Source organism: Mirounga angustirostris, unplaced genomic scaffold, assembly GCF_029215605.1.
Source record: "Mirounga angustirostris isolate CCGP_5_RB_7025 unplaced genomic scaffold, mMirAng1.0.hap1 SCAF_6, whole genome shotgun sequence".
NCBI classification, from domain to species: Eukaryota; Metazoa; Chordata; class Mammalia; order Carnivora; family Phocidae; genus Mirounga; species Mirounga angustirostris.
Window position 1 is genome coordinate 47,476,848 of NW_026991714.1, and position 18,289 is coordinate 47,495,136.

At 36.6% G+C, this 18,289-nt stretch overlaps 1 protein-coding gene across 1 annotated transcript in view; it reads right to left on the reverse strand.

Annotated features, from left to right (window-relative positions):
* Window positions 1–420: 420 nt before the first annotated feature.
* The window catches only part of TDRD5 (tudor domain containing 5), a 101,304-nt gene continuing 83,435 nt past the window's right edge, over window positions 421–18,289 (reverse strand). The window contains exons 15-18 of the mRNA XM_064594247.1: window positions 13,227–13,409; window positions 12,341–12,484; window positions 5,957–6,167; window positions 421–1,579 (exon numbers count right to left, since the gene is read on the reverse strand). Of these exons, the coding sequence (XP_064450317.1) occupies window positions 1,335–1,579; window positions 5,957–6,167; window positions 12,341–12,484; window positions 13,227–13,409 (783 nt within the window). The 3' untranslated portion in view covers window positions 421–1,334. The remainder of the gene's footprint in view (window positions 1,580–5,956; window positions 6,168–12,340; window positions 12,485–13,226; window positions 13,410–18,289) is intronic.

The window sequence follows — 18,289 nt, forward strand, 5'->3', positions numbered from 1 at the left end:
TTTTTTTGTTGTTAATTAGAATATCATCATTCTTACAGATATACTGGAATTTAAGGTGAATCTGGATTTTTAAATTTTATTGTATTAAATATGTTTTCTCTAAGGTTTTTAAACCAAAACACGTCAGTAGTTAGAGACTCAGGGTTTAACTTTGTTTCATAATTGCTTAATTCTAAGAAAGAAGTTTCAGTCAGTTATAGTCTAAATTTAAATTACTTCATATTTAATATCATCTCACTCCCTTCCTCAGTGGATATTTTGCTGATTAAGTTGTTGAGATGAGGAGAAATCCCTTACTGTAGAAAGAGAGAAAGGAAGTAGGGGCCAGCTCTGCCATGTAATGCTGAAACAGGAGGCCTTAGAGGAGGGGTCTGGAAGGTGAGAATCAAGTTATATTCAGCACACAAGTATTTCACAGCTCTTTCTCAGATTTTACTTCAAGAAATGCGTCTGTATTCAATTTTTTTAAATTTGGGGATAAGTCCAGTATTTTACCACAAAGAACTTAAACTAGTACCACTCATATTCTTCAATTTCACCTTTCGGTCTCTTGTTTATTCTTGATAGTTCATACCTTTAGCAATATGGTGTTTCACACAATTTGACTTCAGAGAACACCATGTCCCACAGATGCTTAAACGCTGAAGCTCCTGGGAACTGTGAGGCCTACAGAGACGGTGCAGGCAAGTTTCAACAACCAGTCTCTAGAATTTTGTTATTAGTCTTCAGGAAACTGTACTGAAAGACTACTTACATTTTTTTAAATGTGCAAGTGTTTACATGACCAAAGCTTCAGGATGTGGATTTTCTGGCTGATTCTAGCATTTCAAAGAAATAATAATGGTAAGAACTGGAGGCCTGAATTATCCCTATGATATAGAAAATTTCAAATGAAAAAGAAAAAGCAGCCTTTACAATTCAGACATCCTTTTTCTGGAAATAAGAATCTGAGATAATTTTTGTCTTACTAAATATGGATCACAAAACATTAGTTTTTCAGTTTTCATTTATCAGTCATATGTACAAGAAAAATATTTATAGAAACACACACACACAAAAACAACAAAAAATAAAAATTCCTTTAAACTACTACATTAAGGTGAACAAACTTATACGGAATAAGAAACGCTGTCAATAAAAATTAAAACATTAAATATCAATACTTACACAACAAAGTGCACTGTTTGCAAAATAAAGCTAACATACGATCACACAGAAAAACAAAGGCATCAACTACCAAAATACTGTTTTGTCTCAATACCTCCTCATTTTGGCCTTGGGAAATCACCAAGCCCTAAAGCACCTGGCTTATTATTTTCTCCCCTCCCCCTCCCTCATGCTTCCATCCTTTTCACACTGGGGTACCAGTGTAAGAGGCTCCTGGAGGTGGCTAACCGTGCAGCAGCCCCCAAGGCCGCAGTGGCTGTGCTCCGAGGGATGTAGAGCTTCTGGGAAATCTGGTGCTCAGGAGACAAGATCAAAGAGAGCTGGTCCAGGGCTCCGGGACTCTTGTCTTTGAATACTGTAATAGCATGGCTACTAGAGAAATCATTCTTTAGGCTCTCTGGAGAGCTCTCCACTGAAAAAGAAAGAAAACACAAGTCTTTTCAAGGGGTTCTCACACTCACTGCCTTCTCTTTCCCATTCTAAATCTTTACTAGTGTGTGTGACAATCATTTTCTTTAGGTGGTGACATTTTCTGTGACAATTAGAGAGGGTGAGACTCAGAAATCAGTCAACAAATGGAAAGGAAATGAGAACGGGGAATTGAGATGAAATAAATCCTTGTCAGAATGAGGGGGGGGGGAAGAGAGGAAAAAAGGTACTTATGAACAGGGAAGGGAAAATTTCTTTCTAGGACATCAGAAATTGGATAGAATTCCAATTCCAGGGAGGAGTCCTGAAGCTCTCCTATTTCCTTCCAGCAGAGAGCACAATGGTGTTTCTATTGCCAAAGTGGTTTCAATTTGAGTGTACCAGTGTAAAAACAAAACTGACCAAGATGTTTGGGACAATAAGTCCCAAAAACGGGTTATCAGCCATAAAATAAATTCCTGAGGAATTAGTGCCAAAAGTTCCAAACAGCCAAGGAAGGGGATGCTAGGCATTGTCACACGTATACTCTAGACCATGAACTCTTTATTACCTGCCTACAATGAAAGAAGGAGCTTTTGCCAGCATCTAAGCCAACACACTGCTTCTTTCAAGAAAATTCTGCTTTAGTTAAAAAAAAAAAAAATGCAGGTGAGCTAAATAATGTGCTAATGTGTTGTCCATCATCACAAACACTTTGCAGACTGATACCAGTATGATTACATTTTGAAAAGTACTGCTCTAGACCTTAAAAACACAGATTTCAAAAAATCTAGAGAAAACACGGACATAATCCAGTACTTTATTCATCTTCGCATTTTTAGCAACTAACATAGTAGCATGTGGTATATGTTCCATACATTTGTGATGAATTATATTCAAGGAGAATTTGACAGGGTATTCCAAAAAATAAAACTCTGATCATAAAGCTATAATTAATGCTCACTAGAGGAAAAGAGCTGGTGAGTTCTAATAAAATAAGTTTTACACAGTTTTGGTGAGCTCAGATTTTAAAAGGTATAAATATATGAAAGCAGGGACACATGATCAAAGAATTTAAAAGAGTAGCAAAACTTCTGCTTCCAGATCTGATGTTAATTCAACAGTGATTGAAAAACAACCCCTCCTGCTTTAAACAACTGGAAAACTGGGCAGAATGTCTGAAACAGTAGCAGATTCATACACTGAACAACAAGCATGCAAGGCAGTGATCCCTAAAACAAGGGAAACAAATGAAGTAAGTGCTACAACGACCTTAGCTCCTGCTGGAATAGTTTCTAGGCTTCAGTACAAGAAGGAAGAAGCCAAACTGAGCCTGGAGATCTTAGTGGGTTGAAAAGACAGAGTTTGGAATTCAAGAAGGCCAAGGTGCCTAGAATTTGTGGGAAAAAGTACAAGAGCAGAGGCAGCTAGAAATCTAGCTAGACAAGAACACTTGCAGTAACCTCTGAGATCAGCCATAGCAACTTTTTTCTAGATATGTCTGCAGAGGCAAGGGAAACAAAAGCAAAAATAAACTATTGGGACTTCATCAAAATAAAAAGCTCCTGCACAGCAAAGGTATAAACAATCAACAAAATTAAATAAGGCAACCTATGGAATGGGAGAAGATATTTGCAAATGACATCTCTGATAAAGGATTAGTATCCAAAATATATAAAGAACTTCTACAACTCAGCACCCAAAAAACAAATAACCCAATTAAAAAATGGGCAAAAGGCATGAATAGACATTTTTCCAAAGAAGACATACAGAGGCAAACAGACATATGAAAAGATGCTCATCATCACTGATCATCAGGGAAATGTAAATCAAAATACAATGCAATATCATCTCACACCTGTCAGAATGACTAAAATCAACAATACACAAAACAACAGGTGTTGACAAGGATGTGGAGAAAGGGGAATCTTCTTGTACTGTTGGTGGGAATGTAAACTGATGCAGCCACTCTGGAAAACAGTATGGAGGTTCTTCAAAAAGTTAAAAATAGAACTACCCTATGATCCAGCAATTGTACTACTAGGTATTTACCCAAAGAATACAAAAATACAAACTCAAAAGGATACATGCACCCTGATGTTTATAGCAGCATTATCAACAATAGCCAGATTATGGAAACAGCCCAAGTGTCCACTGACTGATGAAAGGATAAAGAAGAGATGATATATATATAAAAACCCACACACATATATACATACAATGGAATATTACTCAGCCATAAAAAAGAATGAAATCTTCCATTTGTGATAACACGGATGGAGCTTGAGAGTATTATGAGAAGTGAAATCAGTCTGCAGGAGAAAGACATATACCATACGATTTCACTCATATGTGAAGTTTGAGAAATAAAACAAATGAGCATGGGAGAGAAAAGAGAGAAGCAAACCAAGAAATAGACTCAACTACAGAGAACAAACTGATGGTCACCAGAGGGGAGGTGGGTGGAGGATGGGTAAAATACATGATGGGGATTGAGGAGTGCACTTGTTGTAATGAGCACTGGGCGACGTATGGAAGTGCTGAATCACTAAAGTGTACACCTGAAAGCACTATTATACTGTATGTTAATTATACTGGAATTTAAATAAAAACTTAAAAAAAAAAAAGAACTGTAACGTTACCAGAAGCAGGGGAGGGCAAGTATTGAATAGGTGATGGGGATTAAGGAGGCACTTGTGGGGATGAGCATCAGGTGATGTATGGAATTGTTGAACCACTATATTGTACACCTGAAACTAATATTACAATGTATAAAAAAATCCCAATAAAAATTTTAGCAGGCTTTGTGTACATTTATGTTAATTCTAAAATTCATTCTTGAATTACCTAAAATGGCCAAAACAATTTGAAAAAGAACAAAACTGTATGATTTCAAGACATATAAAGCCACACTAATCAAGGCAGTGGTATAAAGCCATATAAACCAATAAAACATAATAGGAAGTGCAGAAATAGACCCTCACATATACAGCCTACTGACTTCTGACAAAGACAGCAAGGCAGTTTAAAAAAGGATAGTCTTTTCAACAAATGGTGCTAGAAAAACTGAATATTTATATGCAATCAAAATAAACATTGATCCTTACATCACATCATAATATTAATGCAAACCGTAACTCAAAAATTAACAAATTGGATCACAGATCTAATTTTAAGACCTAAAACTACAGAACTTTTCATAAGAAAAAGAGCAAATCAGTTACTTGGGTTAGGAAAGATTTCTAAATAGGACACAAAAAGCTCAAACTTTCTATTAAGAAAAAAATCATTCAGACTTCATCAAAATGAAAACTTTTGCTCTTCCAAAGATGCTGCTAAGGAAGTCACGCACTTAAAATATTTGTGAGATATATATCACATACATATAGGTGTATATATCTGACAAAGCTTTTTGTCCAGAATAATTTTTACAAATCAATGAAAAGATGATAATCCAATAAAAAATGAGCAAATATTTGAACATGTAAGTTCACTAAGGAAGATTTACAGATTGCATATAAGCACATGAAAAGATGGTCAACCTCACTGGCAAACAGGGAAATATAAATTAAAACCACAATAAGATACCACTACACATGCACTAGAATAGCAAAATTTTAAAAGATTGGTAGTATCATTTGTTGGCAAGGAGATGGAGCAATCAGATTTCATGTAATCCTGTGTGAATCAAAAATGGAAGAGCCACTTTGGAAAACGTTTTGGCAGTTCTCAAAAAGTTAATCGTGCAGTGATCACGTGACCCAGCAATTTCACTCCTTGGTACGTACTGACTATGTCTACACAAAGAGCTGTGTGTATGACTGTTCACGGCAGCTTTATTCATAAAGGCCCAAATCTGTTCATCTGATGAAGAGATATCCATACAACTGGGTACCACTTAGCAACAAATAAGAACTTTTGACACTGGCAACAACATAAATCAATCTCTAAAACATCATGCTCAGTGAAAAAGGTCAGACTTAAAAACCATGTAAGGCATGACTCTATGAAATTCTAGAAAAGAGAAAGTAACATGCGGGAACCAGCAAGCAAGGGTAGGGAGTGACTGCAGAGGGAAGCAAAGAACTGGTGGAGTTGTTCTAGGTCACGACTGTGGTGGCAGCAAGACTGTATACATGTGTCAAAACTCACAGAGCCATCTAATCAAAACTGGCAAATTCTACTGTATGTAAAACAGACACCCCCCAACCAAACTGCACATAAAAAGAGGAGTGGCAAATAGAAGGGACAACTGAGCTCAGTAAGGACTTGAGACCAAGGCTAAAGTCAGCAATTTTTCAAGGTAGGTTCTGAAAAGATCAATGCAGGCTTTTTAGCAGGATGACAAACCACTGTGTTTGTCAATTAAATGTAAAGCTACCTGAACCAGAGCGTTTTTCTGCAGGATCAAGCACCGGAGGCGTTGCATTAAGGGCTGCTGAGGACAGCTGAACGGGCTTGGCCGGAGTCTGGACACTGCTGGCCTCGTGCTGGCTCCCTTCCGCTGACTGCTGTGACCGAATCAGAGAGATGTAGAACTCCTCCAACTTGGGCAATGTGGAAGAATCCGAAGAACTCTCTAGGTTTGGCTGCTGCAGTATGAGAAAAGTAGGGCAAAAGCATGAAAAGTAGTTGTTAGTGTAACAGGAAGAATTAACCCTGTTTTGGTTCCTTAGTTATAGAGACAAATATTTTTCATATCTGAATACCACTACTCACTTTTAAGAACCTAGTTCCTCTCTAGAAAAAAACAGTCCTTTTCTAACTTAGTGACCATCAATTCAATTCAAGAAACACTTATTGAACACACATTACGAGCAAACACGGTGCTGAAAGCGGCCGCACAGAGCTGTGGAAGGGCGGCGGGAAAGGCGAGAGAAGGCGGCGAGTGCTCATGTCCGGCACACGGCCAGGCTACCTGCACGTGCTTCTTTATTCAAACCTCAGTACGACCGCTCTAGCTTCGGGGTTCTGTCGTCCTCACCATGGGCCCTTTCAATTAGCAGAACGCTTTTCACAAGAGGCGAAGCTATCCAGTGTTAACCAGTAGGTGACAAAGCAAAGATGGGAACTCAGCCCAGTCCCTGTTCTCACCATCTCCCAGTAAGACAGGATCCCTGTCCCCAAGCTCACAGCCCTCAGTTGGAGAAACAGTGTGTGTCCTGCAGCCAGCCATGAATGGAGGCCTGGCCCGCATTCTGCAGTGTGAACACACCAAGAGAACATAAACTAGTTAAAGGAAGCCTCCTCAGAAGAAGAGACAAAATGGAGTATTAAGAACCAGGGTTTGAGAAAAAAAGATGAACATCCCTATGGAGACTAAACTGGACTTAAGTGAATAGAATATCAAATTTTAACCATGAGATCCTATGTCCTACCGTACAGTCATTGCTGAAGCAGACACAATCTATGGTAACTTAGCATTCACCTTCTGTGATGGTAACTGGCATTAATATGACTGGAGCCAGCCCTACCCCGACTAGGCTGCCAACAGTCTGGGATCTGCCCTGAGTGAACTAAACCAGTAATTATACAAACAGAAAATGTAGCTTTGTATGTTCTTCAGCCTCATATGTAGTAGACATCTAGTATCAGTTGGCATTCCCTTTTTGTTCCATAACAACAAAAAAAATCCTGCTCATTTTCAAACATGGCTGGCATGAATGCAGTTATACAATTATGCAATATACAAAGGGCTATGTGGGTAGCCTTTTTTGACAGCAAAAATGAAACTCACATTTCAGATTAGCTATACTGGCCACACAATATGCTACTTCAGGAAATCAAAGATGCAGATTCAAATTTTTACTTGGCTTATGCAATTCATGTGTGTTTTAGTTACCCTGTAAGTTTATTCTCAGAATGAGGCTAAGCATCAGTGAGTTCTTTCAATAAGGCTCCAAAGGCAGCTAAATAAATATTTATATGATAAATTTTCAGAGCTGAAAAGATCACTATCTACATCGGTCTTTGCCAATGGACAAACTGAGGCTCCAAAAGGTAACTTGTGCCAACCTGTAGATTTTAGTCTGTGGTGAGGCTAAGCCGTAGATTGCAGACCAGCCAGACCAAGTGTTTTTTACACTATGTCCCGCTGTCTATTTTCAGTAGTTTAACAAAAATTGAAATCAGAAACAAATTTTTGAGGCTATATCCTTTTTCTTTCCTCTTAAGTATGATTTTGAAGATGCATTGTTAAAATATATTTAAGATGCATTCTGATAGGCTATTCTGAAAAGAAAAAAGAAAAAACACAGGTGAATGCTTTCTAAATTTGTATGACACTCTGACAGCAACTGCCCACAGGCAATTTGAGCATTTAATTGACAGTCAAGGTTCTTTCTCCGAAGAGTGTTCTCCAGCCTTGCTGCTCAAAATGTGGTTCACCAACCAGCAGCATCACCTGGGAGCTTGCTAGATATGCAGAACCTGTGTCCCCATCCCAAATTACTCAGATCCTGCAGCTTCACAAGATTCTTAAGGGATGTGTAAGCACATTATACTTTGAGTAGCATCATACTACCAGATTCAGCTCTCTGTAGTTATCAATGACTCCCTCCATCATAGTTATCTGAAAATTCACCTCATGGAACTAGAGGTAAATGACAGACTTTCAAGAAACATGATTAACATATGTAATCAGAAGCATAGCCCCAAGCCCCAATAACATATATCTTCACACCCACAAGGATGGCTATGACTTAAAAAAAAAAAATAGATATAACAAGTACTGGCAAAGACATGGAAAAATTGGAACACTCTTATATGGCCAGTGGGAATGTCTATTTAGGAAAGTCTGGCAATTCCTCAAAACATTAAACAAAGAGTTACCATATGACCTAGCAATTCCACTCCTAGGGTACATACCCTCATAAAATTTAAAACATGTCTCCATAAAAACATGTACATGAATGTCACAGCAACATTATTCATAATAGCAAAAAACTGAAAATAACTCAAATATCCATCAGCTGATGAATGGATAAACAAAATGTGGTCTATCCATACAATGGATTATTCAACCATAAAAAGAAATAAAGTACTGATACATGATCAACCTTGAGAATATTATGTTAGGAAGCCAGACACAAAAGATCACATATTGTACTGATTCTAATTACATGAAATGTCACAGAAAATAAGCAAATCAATGGAGGCAGAAAGTAGATGAGTATCTGGCAGATAAAGGGTAGGGTGTCAGCTAAGGGACGCAGGGTATATTTGGGAAATAATGAAAATGTTCTACAATTGCTTGTGGGATGAATGCGCAATAAGCTAATGGACTAGTGAATATACTAAAGCCATTAAACTGTACACTTTAAATGGGTAACTATGGAACATGAATTATACCTTATAAAAGCTGAGGAGCGGAGGATGGAGTCTGAGCCCCACCAAGGGTTTCAGCTGAGATCCCCAAAGGATCCCATGTTAGAAATAACAGCCACATCTAAGGAGTAAGGGCAAAAGTGAAAAAGAGCAGTCCTAACAAAGCCTAAAACCAAACCTCATTGTGTGTGTTAAGGTGACTGACTGGTATCTGTCAGCCACAGGACATCTCAGTCTGCCTTGGAGGAAGACAACTCATCTAGAGCCTCTATAATTTTTTATCCATAATGTCAAATATTCAATTAAAAAAAATCAGGTATGCTTCCCACTTTCTCCACATCCCCCCCCCCCGCAGAAACAGGATCAAAGAACAAGACCAAATATGGGGGGCGGGGGCGGGGAAGAACATTCAGATATTGGCATTATCTGGAAAAAAAAAAAACTTTAAAATAAATGTGATTAGCATGATTAAGAATGTAGAGGAAGTGACAGAAAAAAATTGATGAAAATGTAGAGAATTTAAGCAGAGAATTCAAATTTATTTTAAAAAAGAATTAAATGGGCATTCTAGAACTGAAAAATGTTTGAAATTAAGAATTCAATGTGTGGGTTTAGCAGCAGAACAGATCCCACAGATGACAGGACTAGTATTCTGGAAGAATCAATAGAAAATCACCAAAGTGAGACACAGGAAAAAAAGAAAAAAGAAAAAATGTAAACATGAGAAGAGAGCCCAACAGGCATGTGGGACTCAGCCAAAGTGCTAGCACATGGTAACTGGAATGCCAGCAGGAGGGCGGTAATGAGGGAAAAGCACTATTTGATTAGACAAATAGGCCAGAATTTTCTAAAACTGATGAAGGGCATCAACCTTCTTATTCAATAAGCTCAGTGAACCACAAGTTGAGTAAATCCAAAGGAAATTACATCTAGATATATAATTATCAAAGAGCTTAAAGCAAAAGACAGAAAAATCTTAAAAGAAGCCAGAGAAAAAAGACATCATTGTCAACGGAACAATGACACCTGACAGCTGACAATTCAACAGAAGCCAGAACATAATGGTAGGATATCTTCAAAGGGCTGAAAAAAGTGCCACCCTAAAATTCAATGCTCAGGGAAAATATCCATCAAAAACGAAGATTAAATTCAGAAACCTGGGAAATTAAACAACATATTCCTGAACAAACAATGGGTCGAAAAAGAGATCAAAGAGAAGCTAGAAAATATCCTGAGACAAAGGAAAACAGCACACCAAAATTGATGGGATACCGCAAAATGAGAACTAAGAGGAATTTTTTTTAAGATTTTATTTATTTGAGAGAGAGGGAGGGAGAGAACATGAACGGGGGGAGGGGCAGAGGGAGAGGGAGAAGCAGACTCCCCACTGAGCAGGGAACCTGATGCGGGGGTTCGATCCCAGGACTCCGGCATCACAACCTGAGCCAAAGGTAGATGAAGAGGAATGCTTATAGCAGTAAATGCCTACATAAAAATAAAGAATCACAAACAACTTAACTTTACACCTTAAGGAATTAAAAAAAGAACTAAGGCCAAAATTAGCAGAAGGCATGAAATAACAGAAATTAGAGTAAAAATTAATGAAATACACAATAGAAAAAAAATCAATGAAACTAAGAGCTAGTTTTGTGATTTACAAATCTTTAGCTAGATTAGTAAGAGAAAACTCAAATATCAGCAAACAAAAATCAGTTCCATTTCTATATACTAACAATGAACTACTTGAAAAGGAAATTAAGGAGTGCCTGGCTGGCTCATTTGGTAGAGCATGTTGACTCTAGATCTCGGAGGCTGTGAGTTCAAGCCCATCACGGGGTGTAGAGATTACTTGAAAAGGAAATTAAGAAAACAATCACATTCACAATAGCATCAAAAGAATAGGAGGTGAAAGATCTGTACACTGAAAACTATGTAACATTGATGGAAGAAACCATAAATAAATGGGAAGATATTCCATATCATGGATTGGATGAATTAATATTATTAAAATTTCCATACTACCCAAAGTGATCTACAGGTTCAAAGATATTCCTATCAAAATTCCTATCAAAATGGCATTTTTTACATAAACAGAAACACAATCCTAAAATTCATATGAAACCATAAAGGACCCCAAAGAGCCAAAACAATCTTAAGGGTGGGGGGGGAGGAGGGATCACCCTTCCTGATTTCAAAATATACTACAAAGTTACAGTAATAAAAACATTATGGGACTGGCATAAAATAGACATATAGACCAAAAGAATAAAATCGAGAGCCCCAAAATAAAAACACACATATTCAGGCAACCAATCTTTGATAATGGTGCCAAGGCTACACAACGGGGAAAGAACAGTGTCTTCAACACATGATGCTGGGAAAAGTGGATATCCACAGGCGAATGAATGAAACTGGACCTTTATCTTACACTATACACAAAAACTGACTCAAAATGGATTAAAGACTTAAACATAAGACTGAAACTATAAATCTCCCAGAAGAAAAGATAGGGGGGAAGCTTTAGGACACTGGGTTTGGTAATCATTTGTTGGATATGAAACCAAAAGCAAAAGCAACAAAAGCAAAAATAAACAAGTGGGACTACATGAAACTAAAAATCTGCAGGCAAAGGAAACAAAGGAAACACAAATGACCACATATTATATGACATTTATATGAAATGCCCCAAATAAGCAAATCTATAGAGACAGAAAGCAGATTAGTAGTTGCCTCAGGCTATGGGAGGATGGGAAATGGGTGTGACTGCTAATGGGTACTGGGTTTTTTTTTTTTGAAGGGTTGAGGTGTTATCCTAAAACTAAATCTGTGCTGCTAAGCAACCCACATTTCTGGAACAGAGTATTCTATGTAATATAGCATACTTTACCAATGCTCTCATACAAAATAACCATATTTTATAGGAAATACATCATTCAGAAAAATCATCTTCCACAAATCTGCTTTTCAATAAGTCTCCCAGCCTTGAGTCCTTTATTTTCAATGTGACACATAAAAATAAAAGTGCAGAGGCCTGGTGGCCAGATTTCATGATTCACACAAACTGTCCTGCTGTTTTCAGGATGCTCATAATATATTTGAGAAACACAGAGCAAATATATTTTGTTACAGGATTAGTGCTTTCTGCCACAGCAACATAAAAGAAAAAAATACAGATTTATATTTTTGGCTCAATTATATGAAAATACCTGTTTTCTATACCTCTTACACAGAGATGTTATCAATCTTTCAATTCTAAGCTTGGGATTTTCTTCTGAAGAGATAAATTAAGTTGATTGAAATTAATTTTAAAATCAACCTACATTTTGTGTATATGTATTCCATCAAATGCTATAGAGGGATCATTAACCAGAATTTTACTTTCTAAAAACGAAAGCACTTCCTCATGAGAATCTGTCAATAACATTTATGAGACATTTACCTTTTGAATCCTGGTTGTGCCAGTATTTTTTTCCTGAGCACCCAATCCCTCTTGTTTTTGAACTTCTACTTTCATTCCATTCACAAGGCCTGAAGTCTGCCACGAATCATCCCATATATCTTTGGGTCCAGAAAAGCACCAATCCTAAAGAGAAAAAATTGCAAGCATAAACTAAGACATAGTGCCACATGATCCAGATAGAGAATAATATGGGCAAGGTAAAGGCTAGGAGGCAAAGTTGATTAAACAAGAAAATAAAATATGTTTATTAAGTTTCTATATCTGTGTGAATTTCCCCCCTTGTTTTATTGGTCCATATCCAATATCTTGAATTCCTTGGAACACACAGGTGTCATAAAAACAAATACAACTCTGGTTTATAGTATTTTCTTCAATACTGTTTTCATGGCCAGATGATTTTTCATGATCATCTAGTGTTTAAATGGCATAAATAATAAGGAGCAATTTAACTGTAGATATTTCTTCTAATAACCAGTGGGAAGTAAATTACATTTTAAACATATAGCTAGGCCCAATATTAGCTAATATTCTCAGTACAGAGACCCAGAGAATATATGATAAAGTTAATGCAATAAAAACAAAATTAGTGAAAACAGCTTATTTATAGATCCCAAAGCCTAAGATTCCAATGATAAAACAAAAATCATAATGGTTAAAAGGTTAGATGGGACAATAAGTCCATGATTTATTCTTTCCTGTTTCAACTTGTCCTCCTCCCTATCACTACCATCTTGGGGGGGAAAAAATGAATTCTTCTGGATTATCATGTGATAAATCGTCTTGAATTCCAGAGTGTATAGATTTCTTGAGGAAATTTACATTTCCATTTTTCAGTAATGATTTGCTGTTTTCCCAGGGATCTAACCTTTTGTGGCATTTCTTTACATGATGGGTAGGGTTTCTTTCCACCAAGACTTGAGGTAAATAAGTGGGAGGCAGCATCACCCCCTTTTCCCATTTTAGCCTGCAGAGGTAACCAGTTCTCATCCCAAACATCATCACCAATAGTCACTGATTCCAGGCATGGCATTCCAGTGGGGATCTCATCCTAGAATGTATCAGAAGACAAAGAAAACCTTTAATTTAGAGTTGCTATAGGAGTACATTTTAAAATTTAGGTTTACAATTTTTTTTCCTGACTCCAGGGAAAGACAGCAGTTTGAATACATAACTGACTACCCTCTCTCTCCTGAAACGTCACCAAAATATTCAGATTTAGATACAAACCCACTGTTAGAGAGAACAGAAGACAACACCACCTATGTTCTGGATACAGAAAAGAAGACAAGTGACAACTTACTAAGCAGTCGTGAGAAAGGAGAATCCTGAGCTTATAGCAGGAAAAACTGAGAAGCAACTCAAATTTATACCAGATACTGCAAATGCTCAGAAATTGCTACTACATGGTTTTTGGAAGTGAGACTGTAAAGTGGAAACAGACAAAAGCACTGGTAGAAGGTCTGTGTAAGAAGCAGTTAGATCTCCAGATATCCAACCCTACTCTTCCATATAAAAAGGAAGCCACACGTTATTTTCCTGCTGGAAAACCAGAGGGTCTTCTGGAGGGTAAAAGTGAAAGTGGGCAAGCATAAAAACAGGGGAATTCAGCAAAAGTTTTTATACCGAATATCAAAATCCCTAGGTCTGTTTTCAATAGCAGGACGGAGATAAAAGAATGCATGAACTTGAAGAGAGATCCATACAAATTATCCAATCTGAACAACAGAGAGAAAAAAATTGGGAAAACAAAAGCAAAAACAGAGACTTGGGGACCTATAGGACAATACCAAAAGGTTTAACACTTGCTTCATGGGAGTCCCAGAAGGAGAAAAGAAAGAGTGCAGTGCAGAAAAAGTATTTGAAGCAGTGTCTGAAAACGTCACCAATTTGATGGAAGACATAAACCTACAGATTCAAAAAGCGTGCCAAACCTCAAACAGAAATCTATGTCTAAGTAGATTATAATCTACCTACCTCCTGAAAGCTAAATACAAACCATCTTAAACATAGACAAAGGAAAATGACATATTATTATAGAGGAACAATTACAAACCTGCAGATTTTTCATCAGAAATTATGAAAGCCAGAAGAAAGTGCAATGAAATTTTTAAGGCCTGAAATAAAAGAACTGGTAACCCAGAATCCTACATCCAGCAAAAATATCTTTCAAGAATGAAGATAAAATAAATACACTTCCAATGAAGAAAACTAAAAAAATTCATTGTCAGCAGATATACTCTAAAGGAATTGCTAAAGGAAGTTCTCTGGATAGAGAGGAGAGGATACCAGAAGGAAAGTTGGAATATCAGAAATAAAGAGTAACAGAAATGATCAATATCTGGAGAAGTATAATGGACTATTCTTGTGCTGAATGTTTGAAGGTGGAAAGGAAAAACTGTAACATTATAAATTCTCAACATATATACTTGTCATATGTAAACATAGCATAAAGGAGGTGGGAAGGGGTAAAACACCTAGATGGTGGTAAGATATATACATACCACTTGAAGTGGTAAAACTGTGAAAAGTCAAGATGTATATTGTAATTCCTGGAGTAACCAGTCAAAACACTATATAGGTAGATATAATAAAAATATAATAAGTAAAATGGACTACTAAAGAACACTAAATAATACTAAAATAAGGAAGGAAAAGAAAAGCAAAGGAATGAGAAGCAGAGGTAACAAATAAAAACAATGAAATGGCAGACCTATAATCAAAACATACCAAAAATGATATTAAATGTAAAATGTCTAAACATACTAAAATTCAGATCATCAGAATGGATTTAAAAAATGACTAAACTATACGCTGTCTCAAGAAACTTACCTCAAATATAATGACATAGGTAGTCTAGGTTAGAAGTAAAAGGATAGAAAAAGATATGTCAACCATTAAAAATAAAGCTGGAGTGGCTATACTGCTATCAGACAATGTAGACATCAGTGCAAAGAATGTAACTATGAATAAAGACATTTCATCCTGATAAAAGGGTCAGTTCATCAAGAAAACACACCAATCCTAAATACATGGCACCTGACAATAAAGCTCCAAGATAGAGAAGGGAAAAAACTCACAAGAAAGGAGAAAAAGACATAATCCAAGATTATAGTTGATGACTTCAACATTCTTTTCAGTAATCAGTAAACTAGTAGACAGCAAGGATACAGAAGAACTGAATGATACCACCAATCAACTGGATTTAATTAACCTTTATAGAACACTCCATTCAACAAAAGCAGAACACAGTCTCTTGAAAAGCACATGAGACATTCACCAAGACAGACCATATCCTATGTCAACATACCTTAACAAATTTAAAAAACTGAAATCACACAAAATATGTCCTCATACAATAGAATTAAACTGTAAATAAGAGAAACATAACAGGAAAATGTCCAAACACTTAGAAACACACTTTCAAATAATCCATACTTATATGACCCATTGTTATAGGACCCATATAATAATAATTAGGGTCATATAATTATGAGTCAAACATGACAGCTCAAAAATAATCAGAATATATTTGAACCAAATGAAAATACAATGTAATCCAACTTGTGAAATGTAGCTGAAGTGGTACTTAGAGGGTTAGAGCATGAAATGCTTATATTAGGAAAAAAGAAAGGTTTCAAATCAATAATCTAGGTTTCCATCTTAAGAAAGTAGAGGGGTGCCTGGGTGGCTCAGTCAGTTAAGCATCTACCTTTGGCTCAGGACATGATCTCAGGGTCCTGGAATCAAGCCCCACTTTGGGCTCTCTGCTCAATGGGGAGACTGCTTCTCCCATTGCCTGCTGCTCCCCCTGCTTGTGCTCTCTCTCTCTCCCCATCAAATAAATAAAATCTTTAAAAACTAATAATAAAAAAAAAGAAAGTAGAAAGAAAGCAAAAACATAAGAGCAATGAAAAACAATGAACACTGAACAACAACAATGAACTTGAAAACAGAAAAACAGATATAAAATCAAGGACACCAAAAGATGACTGTTTGGAAAAAATTCAGTAAAACTGATAAACCTCTAGTAAGATGGAAAAAAAGGAAAACACACAAATTGACATTAGGAATGAGAGAGGGGATCATCAATGCAGGATAATAAAGGAATACTATGAACAACTCTATGTAGACACTGTAGACACAAAATTGACAACAGAAATGGAATGAGCCAATTCCTCAAAAACCACAAAATACTAAATCTAACCCAGAATGAAACAGTCACCTTTAATACTCCTATCTATTAAAACAATTGATTTATAGTTTAAATTCTTCTGAAAAAGAAATCTCCAGGCCAGGGCGCCTGGGTGGCTCAGTTGGTTAAGCAACTGCCTTCACCTCAGGTCGTGATCCTGGAGTCCCAGGATCGAGTCCCACATTGGGCTCCCTGCTCAGTGGGAAGTCTGCTTCTCCCTCTGACCCTCTCCCCTCTCATGCTCTCTCTCACTCTCTCTCTCTCAAATAAATAAAATCTTAAAAAGAAAAAAAAAGAAATCTTCAGGCCAGATAGTTTCACCGAAGTAATCTAAGAAACACTTAAAGAATTAACCTCCACTCACCCACAAAAAGAAACTGATTTTTACATAATCTTTCCAGAAAATAGGAGGGAACATTTCTTTCCAGCCCCTTTTATGGAGATAGTATCACCCTGATACTACAACCATAGAAGACAGTAACAAAAACAAACATAAAACCCTATAGACTAATATCTCTCAAGAACCGAGGATGCAAAACCCTCAACAAAATATTAGCAAACAGAATATAACAACATATAAAAGAATTATATACCATGACCAGTGGTGTTATTCTAGTTATGCAAAGCTGGTTTAACATTTGAAATTCAGTGTAATCTACTACATGAACAATCTAAAGAAGCAAAATCATATGATTATAACAATCAATGAAAAAGCATTTGATAAAATTCTGCACCCACTTGTGAAAAAAACTGTTAGAAAAATAGGAATAGACAGGAATCTTCTCAACTTGATTAAAAAAAAAAAAAAAACTAAAATTATACATAATGCTTTTCTCCCCAAGATCAGGAATAATGCAAATTTGTCTTTCACCACTTCTATTCAATACAGTGCTAGAAGCTTTAGCCAATGCAATAAGACAAGAAATGGAAATAAAAGCCATGCAGATCAGAAAGGAAGAAACAAAACAGTCCCTTGCAGAGGACATAACTGTCTATTTGAAAAATCCCAAGGAGTCTACAAAAAAATCTGAGTAGGCAAGGTCACAGTATACAGGACTGTACAGAAAAATCAAATGCCAATCAAATGTGCACCCCGATATATACCAGCAATGAGCATGCGGAACTGAAATTAAAAACACAACACCATTTATAATAATTCCAAATACTATGAAATAATTAGGTACATACTTAAAACACATAACCTATATACTGGACCTATATACTGAAAATTACAAAATGCTGATGTAAGGAATCAAAGAAGAACTAATTAAATGTAGAAACATGTTTGTATATTGTAAGACTCAACACAGTAAAGATGTAAATTCTCCTGCATTGATCAACAAGTTTAATGTAATTTCTATCAAAATCCCAGCAAGGTATTTTGCAGAAATACACAACTCATTCTAAAATTTATATGGAAAGGCACAAACCCTAAAATAGATAAAACAGTCTTTCTTTTTATTTTTTTATTATGTTATGTTAATCACCATGTATAACATCATTAGCTTTTGATGTAGTGTTCCATGATTCATTGTTTACGTATAACACCCAGTGCTCCATGCAGAACGTGCCCTCTTTAATACCCATCACCAGGCTAACCCATCCTCCCAACCCCCTCCCCTCTAGAACCCTCAGTTTGTTTCTCAGAGTCCATAGTCTCTCATGGTTCATCGCCCCCTCCGATTTCCCCTCCCTTCATTCTTCCCCTCCTGATTTTTTTTTTTTTTTAACATATA